Source organism: Solanum verrucosum, unplaced genomic scaffold, assembly GCF_900185275.1.
Source record: "Solanum verrucosum unplaced genomic scaffold, falcon-dt-bn FXZP01000307.1, whole genome shotgun sequence".
NCBI lineage: Eukaryota > Viridiplantae > Streptophyta > Magnoliopsida > Solanales > Solanaceae > Solanum > Solanum verrucosum.
This window is the reverse complement of record NW_026020264.1, coordinates 715,207-728,068: the sequence shown is the minus strand read 5'-3', so window position 1 is coordinate 728,068 and position 12,862 is coordinate 715,207. Positions and strand designations below refer to the sequence as shown.

The 12,862-nt window shown below is 30.9% G+C and overlaps 2 protein-coding genes across 2 annotated transcripts; both read right to left on the bottom strand.

Moving 5' to 3' along the window:
• Positions 1 to 327: 327 nt before the first annotated feature.
• LOC125833755 (B3 domain-containing protein Os04g0386900-like) lies at positions 328 to 1,326 on the bottom strand. Its single transcript, XM_049512941.1, has 2 exons — positions 1,210 to 1,326; positions 328 to 639 (listed from the first exon to the last, which is right to left on the bottom strand). The coding sequence occupies exons 1-2, from the start codon at positions 1,324 to 1,326 to the stop codon at positions 328 to 330; spliced, it is 429 nt and encodes a 142-aa protein (XP_049368898.1).
• An 8,812-nt stretch (positions 1,327 to 10,138) lies between these two features.
• On the bottom strand, positions 10,139 to 11,807 carry LOC125833724 (xylulose 5-phosphate/phosphate translocator, chloroplastic). Its single transcript, XM_049512912.1, has one exon. The coding sequence runs from the start codon at positions 11,642 to 11,644 to the stop codon at positions 10,376 to 10,378; it is 1,269 nt and encodes a 422-aa protein (XP_049368869.1). The 5' UTR covers positions 11,645 to 11,807; the 3' UTR covers positions 10,139 to 10,375.
• Between the last annotated feature and the right edge of the window lie 1,055 nt (positions 11,808 to 12,862).

Here is a 12,862-nt window from a genome sequence, read left to right as displayed (position 1 = left end):
ATCAGAGTTATAATTAGATATCAACTTAAAGTACAATTTTGAAATTAATATAATTTGATATTTCAGCTACAATTTAAATGTTGCAAGCAAGTTAATTGCACTCATATCAAAATGGATGAAAACATCATCACTGGAGTTTCAGAGAGATAGAATCAAATATGAGCCAATAGATAAACCACATAAATGAGAAAACAATATCAATAAAATGAGACATACATCATACATGAAATTATTGGTACTAATAAAGGTTTTTTTGGGAAATTGAAACTACTAAAATTGATAGAAGTTTTTTTTTTTTGAATTAAAACTACTAAAATTAATAAGTTTTTAACCAAGTATTATTGGGTTGTCACTATTTGTACCCTCCACATCTTCAGGAATCAATTCAGCTGGAAAATCACCTCTGAGAATCTGAACTCTGAATTCAATTTTGCTAGTGCTGCACTCTGACAGTTCAAACACAAGTCCATCCCCTTCCTTCAAATTGTTACCATCCACAAATTTCCTCCATCCAGTGCTAATAAATTTATAATTAGATCTGGCTCCACCGTAAAACAAATTCCACTTCTTTTGACCACAAGTAAGAACTACAGGGACTCCAGCAGAAGGAAGCTCTTTGTTCATTTTCTTCGGTAAGTACTATCAAACATTCAAAGAAATTCAATAATATAAAAATCACGAGTCCAGAAGAACACAAAGCTTTCAACTATATATATATATATATATATATATATATATATATATATTAAAACCTAAACTTTAAGCCTAAAACCTATGGCATCTAATCTTAAAATTTAACACTGTGAATAATTTTTTTTTGTGTTTTTTCACTTGGTATCTGGTACCGAGGAAATGAGATCTCTATAACTTGAAATTTTGTTATTTAGAAAAATTAACCTTTTTAAATCTTTTAGTTTAAAAAATAAAGATCTCTTATGTATAAAATTGAGAATCTCTCGTAAAAAAGACATACAATTAATTTTTTTTGTAAAGGGCTAGAAAATCATTTCTCTATTCAATACCCATATTTCCAATAAATTGGATCCACCTCAAAAAGTCCCACATTGGTGTAAAAAGTTTCCAAAAACAACATACTCATTACGAGAACTCTAATTAAGGATGATCGTCATTACTACAAAGAATCATCTTTAAGCAAATGCTGAAAATGGAATGCTTTATATAGAATGTGGAGGGGAAAATGAGAGTTACCAAACTGTAGGTAGGTTTGACGGCGCTCTTAGTGAGAATTATATCAACGTAGGGTTTTCCAGAAAGTGGCCAATATTCATCATTATCAATTTCCGAGCTACCAATGCTTTCCATCATGATGGATTTACCTTTCTGGTTTGAAACACATTAAAAATCAAAGAAGAATATAAGTTTTTAAATTAACACGGGGTGTCAAAAATCAAAATAAAGAAAAACAGAAAAAGAGAAATTTGTTAAGAATGATTGAAATGTACATTCATGTCGATTGATTAGATGATTGGAGTTCTAGTTATGGTTTGATTCTGTGTACAAAGAGTACACAAAAACCCTAGAACTGTCAAGAGTGGCTAGTTTGGGTTTTGGGAGTAGGGGGTAGGGTTCCTAGTGTTTTCGAAAAACACTCAAGTACTTTTTTTTTGTTAAACACTTATTCCTATTTACTTCTTTATATAATATTATGCATCGTACATAAAGAGGTGGTCACATTACTACTAGCACGAGATTATTCTAGCCTAAAAAATTATAGACTCAAATTATATAACGACTTATTAAAACTGGAAAAAATAATTATTTCTTTGTCTTCTTTTAAAGTTTTAACATAAATAACGTGGGCTTTTGTTTGTTTGCTTTTGGAGTTTTAATACAAATAACGTGAGATGTTTGCCTGTTTACATATTTTTTAACACAATAACACGAATTTTACTTGTTTTTGAGTTTTTAACACAAATAATGTGGGTCTCTTGAGTTTCAAACACTGATAACGTGGGTCTCTTTGGCTGCTTTTGATGTTTTAATACAAATAACGTGGGGTCCATGTCTTCTTCTGAAGTTCTAAACTCAAATAATGTGACTCTTTACTTGCTTTTGAAGATTTTAACACAATTAATGTGGAGTGGGGATGGGATGGGATGAGATGGGAGAAAATAGGCAATCATACTTGTTTTGCCTTTCTCATTTTTGTTTTTAATTTTAAATAAAGAATTAAAAATTTTTTTTTTTTTTTTTTTTGTGGTTGGTGGGGTGGGGATGGGATGGGAGAAGATATTTTTAAATATAGAATTTTTAAAATGGAATTTTGAACAAGGAAAAAAACACTTTTTCTTTCAATAAGGATTACCAAATTCGAAGAAAGTTGCTTCAATATTTCATTTTAAAGAAACTAAACAGTAGAAAATTCATGAAAAGTCATTGAATTTTTGAAAAACAAATTTTAGCTATCTTATCACAAAAGGCTTGAATCATACAATTTGAGATTTGATCATAAACACATATATTTAGTAAAATCATTGAAATTTTATTTTTTTAATCATTACAGACTTTCTAGATGGACTCGACCCCTATGTCGAGTTCCACTAAGATGAATGTACGTAATACAAATAGAGCATAACTTATAAGGGATTCCGCATGTATTGAGTTAGATTATCAGTGGTCTGAACCAATCCAATTTGATAGTGTCACATCAAGTTATAATTAATTATCCAAACTAATTGAACTCCCAATTTTTTTTTGAAAAATCGATTTGCAATTTTTTCGATCACTGCCCAACATTCGATCAATCGATCATATTTCCAAAGTTTTTCCTTTATTTTCCTTTTTTTTAAAATTTAAAAACTACCCTCCCTTTATTTATTTTTATTTTTTAAAATTTAAAAACTCCCCCCCCCCACTACATTCCTAATCACCCAATTACTTTTAAGATATTTACAAATAACCTCCCTTTCTTTATTTCTTTTCATTTTTGTCTTAGATTGCTATCGATCGTTAACTCTATTAATTTTTAGTTTTATTATGTTAAACTTTCAACATTACATAGATAAACCTACTCTTCCTGGAAGGTGAGCAAAAACAAGTCTCATGTGACGATATTGTAAACTATTAAATGAAGATGTAATTCAATATCTATTTTATGATGAACTGTATAAGTAAAAATTTACATTGAAATATAGCGAGAATATTGTTTTTTTGCATAGGCACTAGAGTGGACATAGCCACTCAAATTCAGATGCAGATCTTTCTCAAAATTTGAATTTGGATTTGAATTTTCTCTTGTTTAGTTGTTGTAAAAAGGAAACTTTAGATTTACAAGTTCTTAAAAACTAGAACTTGCAAAATTGATTGTATTGAATATCTTGACATTTAAGTATTTAAAATAGTTTTTTTAATTTCTCTGTACGTGCATTGCACATGTATAGCTAATAATATAATACACATTTTTATAAATAATATCAATATTATTAAATAAGGTACTATTGAGCAAATATATTTACATCCATAAGGAAATAAAGTATAGGTTTTAGTGTATGATCAATGTGAATTGCCAAATGATTACTTGTTTGTTGAGGTCAAAATAATTGAATTTCTTCTGAACCTACGAGGATGAATATGTTACACCAACAACCTCAATAAAATAAAGTTCTTATTCCAGTTTGATTCAGTTTACAGAGAGTATCCAAAAATTCATGGACTCCTAAATGTGGATAGTTTGGAGTTTTGGGGGTATGAGTATGGTTCTAGTGTTTCGAAAAAATAACACAAAGTCTATTTTTTATTAAACAATTACGCCTACTTACTTATTGATATAATATAATAAATCGTGACAAACAGAGGTGGCCACATTACTACTATCACGAAATTGTTTTGGCTTAAAGAATTACAAAATCACATTACATGACAGCTTTTTGCGCCAAACAAAAGTAATTCTTTCTTTGTCTTCTTTTGAAATTCTTAACACAAATATGTGGGGTCTCTTTATCTGCTTTTGGAGTTTTTAGCATAAATAACATGGAGTTTTTGTTTGCTTTCAAAGTTTTTAACACAAATAACGTGTCTTTTTAACTTGCTTTTGGAGTTTAAACACAAATAACATAGATTTTTTATGTCTGCTTCTGAAGTTTTGAACACTAATAATTTGGGGTTTCTTTGTGTGCTTTCGTATTTTTAATACAAATAATGTGGGGTCTTTGTTTGCTATGAAGTTTTAACACAAATAACATGATTTTTTACTTGCTTGCTTTCAGAGTTTCTAACACAAATAATGTGGATTCTCTTTATCTACTTTTGGAGTCTCTAATATTGATAATGTGGGGTCTCTTTATCTACTTTTGGAGTTTTTAACAAAAAACGCGGGGTCTATTCAATTTGGAAAAAAGTTGATCTTCGTTTAGCTTTTGGTTTGAAGTTTTAATTTTCTACTGTTTAGTTACTTTAAAATGAAAACATTAAAATTTGCAAGTTTTCAAAAAATAGAATTTGCAAAATTAATTGTATTGAATATCATGACGTTTAAGCATTTAATATAATACTAATTTTTTGCACGTGCGTTGAACGGGTATGACTAATAATGTAATACACAATATTATAAAAATAAAATACTTTTGAGTAAATGATTTTATATATATGAAGAAATAAAGTATAAGTTTTAGTAAATGATCATTGTGGATATTGTCATATTGTTACTTGTTTGTTAAGGTCAAAATGATTGAATTTTATCCGAACCTACAAGGATGAATGTGTTACACTTACACCATTTGTAAAATGAATTTTTTTTCCAATTTGATTCAGTTTACTAAAAGTACACAAAAATTTATGAACTGTCAAAAGTGGATAGGTTGGGGTGTTTGGGAGTGGGGGAGGGGGGGAGGGGGTTCTAGTGTTTTCAAAAAAATAACTTAATTTTTAAAATTAAAAAACTATTCCTACTTACTTCTTCATATAATATTATGCATCGTTACAAATAGAAGTGACCACATTAATACTAGCACGAGATTGTTCTGGCTTAAGAAATTACAGAATCAAATAACATGATGACTTTTTATGCCAAGCAAAAATAATTCTTTCTTTGTCTACTTCTGAAATTTTTATCACAAATAACATGGGATCTCTATGTTTGCTTTCGTATTTTTTAGCACAAATAATATGACTTTTTGCTTGCTTGCTTTTGACGTTTTTAACACAAATAACATATCTTCTCTTAGTCTCTGCTTCTAGAGTTTCTAATCTGCATAATGTGGGATCTTTTTATTCTTAATACAAATATTAAGGGGTCTCTGTTCTGCTTATGAAGGTTTTAACATAAATAATGAGGCTTTTGGAGTTTCTAACACTAATAATGTGGGGTCTCTTTATATGCTTCTGGAGTTTTTAACACAAAAACGAGGGGTTCTATCCAATTTTAAAAAAAGATGACCTTAATTTAGCTTCAGGCTAGAAGGTTGTATTTTCTCTCATTTAGTTGATGTAAAATGAAAATATTAGATTTACAAATATTTTTAGAAATATAACTTGTAAAATTAATTGTATAAAATATATATTTTGATGTTTAAGCATTTGATATATTACTAGTTTTCAGCACATGCATTGCACATATATGCATAATAATACAATACACATTTTATAACTAATATCAATATTATTAAATAAAGTACTTTTGAGTAAATAATTTTACATATATGAAAAATAAAGTATAAGTTTTAGATAATGACCAATGTGGATTATTGTACGGTTATTTTTTTTGTTGAGGTGAAAATGATTTAATTCCTCTAAAACTACAATGATGAGTGAGTTGCACTTTAAAGATAGTACAATAAAATCCCCTAAATGCTAAAAGTGGATAGTTTGGATTTTTAGGAGTGGTGATGGAGTTTTAGTGTTTTCGAAAAGTAACTCAATGTATTGTTTGGTTAAACAACTATCTTATTTATTACTTTATATAATATTATGCATCGTTACAAATAGAAGTGGTCACATTAATACTCGCACTAGATTATTCTAGCTTAAAGAATTACAAAATCAAATTACATAACAACTTTTTAAGACAAATAAAAGTAATTCTTTCTATGTTTACTTTTGAAAATTTTAACACAAATAACGTGGTCTCTTTGCCTGCTTTCAGAGTTTTTAGCTCAAATAATGTGATTTTTTTTCTGCTTTCGAAGTGTTTAATACAAATAACATTGCTCTTTACTTGCTTTCAGAGCTTTTAACACAAATAATGTGGATTCTCTTTGTGTGCTTTCAAAATTTCTAACACTAATTACACAGGGTTGGATCTCTTTGTCTGCTTCTGAAATTTTTAACACAAACAATAATGGGTCTCTCTCTGCTCCTGATATTTTTAACACAAATAATGTGGTTATTTGCTTGCTTTTAGAGTTTTTAATAAAAATAATACGTGTTTTTTTTGTTTGCTTTCAAACTTTTAACAATGCAAACGCGGAATCTTTTTGTCTGCTTCTGAAATTTTTAACAAAAAAATTGTTGGGTTTGTCCAATTCGTAAAATGATGATCTTAATTTAAATTCTGAAATAAAACTTTTGTTTTTGAATAATAAATATCAAATCCGAAAATAGCTACCTAAATATTTCATCAAAGTAAAAAATCAAATGTGCGTGATTTTTTAAGTTTTTTACTTTTAGAAAATGAAATAAGCAACCACACTTGTTTTGCTCCTCTTTTTTAGTTTTTTTTTTATTTAAATAAACGAATTAAAAATCCTCTCTCTCTCTCTTTTTTGTTGTGGTTGGCTAGAGTGGGTGATAACTTTTTAATAAAAAAATTTAACAATGAGATCTTTAAATAAGGACTCATCTTTTATTAAACATGAAATTTTCACAAATAGCCATTATAATAAACTTAATTATGCTTCATAGCTATAGTTTGCATATTTACGAATTGTAGCTACAGTTTAAGCTACCTCGTTTGTATAATTCACAAGTTTATTTGTATAATTCAGTTATTTTTGTATAAACTTGAAATAACGAATTTATACAATTACAAACATCTGAAGTGTAAATAGTTATACAAATTACATTATACAAAAGTTATACAAATTATATTATACAAATGTGCGAATTATACAAATGTGTGAATTATACAAAACTAAAAAGTTGAGCCGCGTAATTATAGCTAAAAGTAGGTCACAAATTGTAATTAAGACAAACTATAGCTATGTTAAGTAATTAACTAGTATATGTTTGCTTATAAGCGTAATTTTTCCTTAAACATACGTATGCAAGGAACGTGCAAAAAGCTAGTAATATATAAAACGGAAAATTACGCTTATAAGCAAACATATACTAGTTAATTACTTAACATAGATATAGTTTGCCTTAATTATAATCGTGACCTACTTTTAGCTATAATTACACGGCTCAACTTTTTAGTTTTGTATAATTTGCACGTTTATATAATTCAGAATATGTATAATATAATTTGTATAAATTTTGTATAATTCAAAATTTGTATAATATAATTTGTATAATTGTTACACTTCTGATGTTTGTAATTGTATAAATTCGTTATTTTGAGTTTATACAAAAATAATTGAATTATACAAATGTACCCCGCGAATTATACAAACCTGTGAATTATATATATCCGTGAATTATACAAACGAGGTAACTTAAATTGTAGCTGCAACCCATAAATATGTAAACTATAGCTATGAAACATAATTAAGTTTATTATAGTGACTATTTGCGAAAGTTCCTCTATATTTAATTATGTAATACACATTTTATCATTAATATCAATATTATCAAACGTAGTACTTTTGAGTAAATAATTTTACATACATGAAGAAGTAAAGTTAAGTATGTGAATGATCAATGTGGATTTCCATATGGTTACTTGTTTGTTGAGGTCAAAACTCAAAAAGATTGAATTTCGTCTGAACCTACGAGGATGAAAAAGTTACATTTAGACCCTTGATAAAACAAAGAGTACACAAAAATTCTTGAATTGTCAAAAGCAGATAGTTTGGGGTTTCGGGAGTGGTGGTGGGGTTCTAGTGTTTTTAGAAAGTAACTCAAAAGTTTTTTTTTGGTTAATCACTACTCTTATTTCTTTAAATAACTTATCATGCATCGTTACAAATAGAGGTGGCCACATAAATACTAGCACGGGATTGTACTAGGTTAAAAATTACAAAATCAAATTACATAACGGGTTTTTAACACTAGTAAAAGTAATTTTTTCTTTGTCTGGTTTTAAAATATATAGCACAAATAATGTGAAGTTTCATTGTCTACTTCCGGAGCCTTTAGCACAAATTATGTGGGTTTTCTGTCTGCTTCCAAAGTTTTTAACACAAATAACATGGCTCGGGTTCTCTTTTTCAGCTCCTGGAGTTTCTAACATGTCCCGACCACAAGGGCCTACTGTACGAAGCCTTACCTTGCATTTCTAAGTGCTACTATTGAATTATAAAGAAAATGCCAAAGATCTACCTACCCTTTACTGCACCTCAGAACATTGATGAGAAAATGTCAAAATGTTACTCCGAAGATAATTCAATAGTAGCACCTAAAAATGCAAGGTAAGACTGCGTACAATAGGCCCTTGTGGTCAGGCCCTTCCTCAGACGCTGCACATAGCGAGAGCTTTAGTGCACCGGGTTGCCCCTTGTTGTAAGATGACAGATGATCAATCTAGTCTAATAGTATCCTTTTATCCTGATCACTTAATCAAAAGCTAGTGCAATATCTATAAGCTCTGCATAACAATTAAGCATACTACCAGCCTTTCAAGTAACTACACAACATAGCTAATGGCAGAACAGCAGCAAGCATCAGTTACTGCCTGACAAAATAACTTTATTGAAATAACCAAATAAACTTTTCCACTTAACAGAAGGTATTCATTCCAGGGCCATCTGATGCTACAGGCAGTAAACTGTTTCCAAAGTATTAGAGGCAGAAAAATATTAGACCATAATTCTCATAAACGCGTTAATTGTTTAAACATACGGTTGGTTATTGGATGTTCAAAAGGACTGTTTTTCTCTCTTCTTTACTGCCAATCAGCCTCTCAAGTAACTCCGGGAGAAGGATACACCTCTTCCCGTTTCTCATTGTTGCAAAGCACCTCTGACTATATGGTGTACTTTCTTGACAAATCAAATGACATTATTCTGGGTTCAAGATACAAAGTTATTTTGGACGTTAAAGAAATCATGTCAGAAATGTCAACTACCAAAAGCTGAAAACAAGTAGGAAGTAGCACAATATAATTAGTATGACGTCTTTAGAGGTTTGAAAGAATACGAGCAACTTGAAAGCAAAGCACATGGGGATTTGAAATCGCTACATGTCCATGTCATCATGGGAACATAATCGCTACATCTATAGGTTTAAGGCTCATAATTTTTCACAACAGAAAAGAAGTTCATGTAAGATCGGAAGCAACAACTAAAGGGTTGATAAGAGAAAACAAAATAGATCTTTATGCAATACAAGTCAAACACAAATGTATATAAATCATGGGACTTGCAATTGGTAAATCATTGTAGACATGGTTATCACTGGCATTATGACATCCATCCATCAAGAAACAGTTTTTCCACTCATTTTGATAGCTAAAACAACATAGTACCTGCCACAGATGTCTTAGGCACAATGTCCACATCATTGTTGCTCTGTAGCATAACATACAAAGACCTAATAACAGAAACAAACATAAACATCTATTACCACTCAAATGGAAAACACACAAACACAACATTAATATGCTATAAGTTGCTAACTTGCAGTAATATTCATAAAACCGTTCATAGACTTACGTCAGTTACTTTACCTGATTTGGTCTGTCATTTTTTTTTTTTTTTGGGGGGCCGGGGGGATATGGATTACAAGGTCAATATAACCTCACCACTCAATTCTATAGTAATGTGGAGGCATCTACATGCACACTACAACAACAACATAGCCAACATAATCCCACAAGTAGAGCCTGGAGAGGGTGGTGCACACGCAGTCTTACCCTACCGGGTGAAATGTAGAACATACTGTTTCAAAAATAAGAAGTCCAATATAAGACTAACTGTGGCCTAAAAATTCCACAAATTCAAGCACACATTATGTCCCTTTGACATTGGTAATGAACTGCACCTACAATTATAATTGTAAAAATTTGAAATTGAACAGTAAGATATCCAAATAAACTCAGATCAAAATTGATGGGAACATCATCACCAGCATTTCAGAGAGATAGACTCAAGTATAAGCCACTAGATAAACCACAAAAACCAGAAAGCAGTAACTATAAAATGAGGCATACATCAGACATGAGACATGAAACTACTGGAATTGATAAAGTTCTTGTTTTGAAGTAAGAAAATTCAAAAATGCCGTCGATCAAAAGTATCTCGGTGCTAAATGAACCATTCTCCTAGTCCTTCTTTTCCACTGCCTCTTTCTTTGGCTTTTTAACCGTTGCCTGTGAGTACAAGAAAGTTCCAAATATGGCAATAGCAGAGCCAAGTGCATTTAGAGGCCTGACTGGATTCCTGAATACCAACACAGTGGCGACAATCACCACCACCCTCTTCATAGTATTACCCACTGAAAACGTCAGGGGACTAATATCATCCAGAGCTTGGTAAGAAGATTGGTTATAGAGATGATAGAAAATCCCAGATATGAGAACCCATAAATAAAATGTGTTAGGATTTCCTATAGTTCCAAGAGCTTTGTGATACCCTGCCACCCATTGAGAACCTTCCACAAACACTGCTACTGGAAATAAGTATATAAATGAGAGTATGGTTATCCATCCATACATGTTCAAGCCATCCACTTCCTTAAAATTCTGTAAGCTCCTTTTCGAAAAAATGTTGCGAAGAACAAACCCAACATTACTGATCATAGCACCCGACAAGCCCCCCAAATTGAAGGAAACTTCAGTGACAGCAGCCAGAGAGCAACCAAACACAATGGGAAGAATTGAAAGCCAAACAGTCAGAGGATACGTATCACCAAGAAATGATGAAAACACCACAGTAAACACAGGTTCTGCAGACTTAATAACATGGGTGAAAGAAACAGCAACCTTTGAAAATGAAACACAAGCTGAAATATGGCCTATTGTGTGAAACAAGGCAGGTCCAAGAAGGGCAATGATAAATGATTTATTGATTTTTGGGCAAGGTTGCAGCTTAAAAGACCACAGAATTAACATCCAAACAGAACCACAAAACAGCTGGAAAGAAGCAAGAAGCCATGGATAAGGAAAGATGTTCAATACCTTCTTGTTAAATATGTTAAACACAATGTTCTGAAAATACCACAGACCAAAAATGAGAGCCAGTTTCATATTCACTTTTGGCTTTGAAACTTCAATCTCCCCATCTGGACTCACTTCTTCTGGGGTTCCAGATGCTGCTTCAAGGATCTGAGTCGTATTTCTTGAAGAAACCCCAGATGGGTGTCTCAAGATTTTGGAAAAATCCAATCTTGGACGAGAGATCTGAGAATCTTGATTTGCAGAACACCTAAAAGGATGTCCATTTTGAATCAAGGGTTTGGTGAATGACAAAGTTCTCAACTTTTGGTTTCTACTACCAAGATTTGGTTGAAAAGGTGAAGGGCTGAGAGGATACTTAGGACGGGATTTGGAGAGAGTGACATTAGTGGATGGAAGAAGATTTAAAGTAAGCATCTTTGAATGAACACACAAGATTCTGAAACACAAAAAAGCAGAAACTTTAAAGATATGGGGACAAGATATTTAAACAAGAAGATACCAATAAATCTCAAAATGTTCACCCGGTGGCAGCCACCTACCCACAACCTCGGGACACTGACTGTGACTGATTGTTGTATTTGAACAAACAGATTCACAGTTTATTCCGTTGAAGTGAAGTAACAATGGGCTCACTCCGTCCCACTATGTTTGCCTTCTGATTTTCCACAAAATTGCACCCAAAAAAGAAACCTAGGTTACACTTTTTATCCCAAACGTATGAACGTGCGATATGAAATTAGATTTAACCCTATGATCGAGCAACTAATAATTATTATAAAAATCGTAAAACATAAAAGGCTTTATAAAGGGTCAATATGTCAATATTTTAGAAACATCTACATTTATTAAAAACTAGTAAAATTACCCGCGCTTCGCACAGGAATTTAATATTTGGATATTTTATAAAATAATACTTAAAATCTACCAGTCATTAAAATTAAAACACTATATTATCTTACATATAAGATTACGTAGCAACAAACATTAATAATGTAAAGGAAAATAAAAATTATAACATCTTATAATTTATCCTTAATAACATAAGTATAAATTAATGACTGTAAAAATACATACCAGAATCTGTAACATAAGTAATGGTGTTAGTAAGCCACTTATCAAGAGCAAAGTACACAAATATTTAATTGTGCGGAAGAAGAAGAAAAACAAGAAGAAGAGGTTCAAAATTTTCATTGTTTTAAAATGAGAGGAAATTCCTATATTCATAAACAACAAAGAGTAGTGTGAACAAATGTTTATTGTGTCTTATCGGAAAAGTTACAACTATTTGGAAAAGTTGCGATCCTTCGGAAAGGTCACAACCTTTCATAAAAGTCACAACTTTTCATAAAAATCACAATTTTTCATAAAAATCGCAACTCTTCATTAAAGTCGCAACTTTTCATTAAAGTCGCAACTTTTTAATGAAAGTCACAATTTTTCATGAAAGGGGAAGGTTAGTTTTGGAAATAAATAAATTAAAAGGGAATCCTTATTTGTGGTGGCACCACGTAGGCGAACCTAAGGTTCCCTTTTATATATATATATATATATATATATATATATATATATATATATATATATGATATGATATGATATGTGATATATATGATATAGGATTAGGTTTATCCCTTT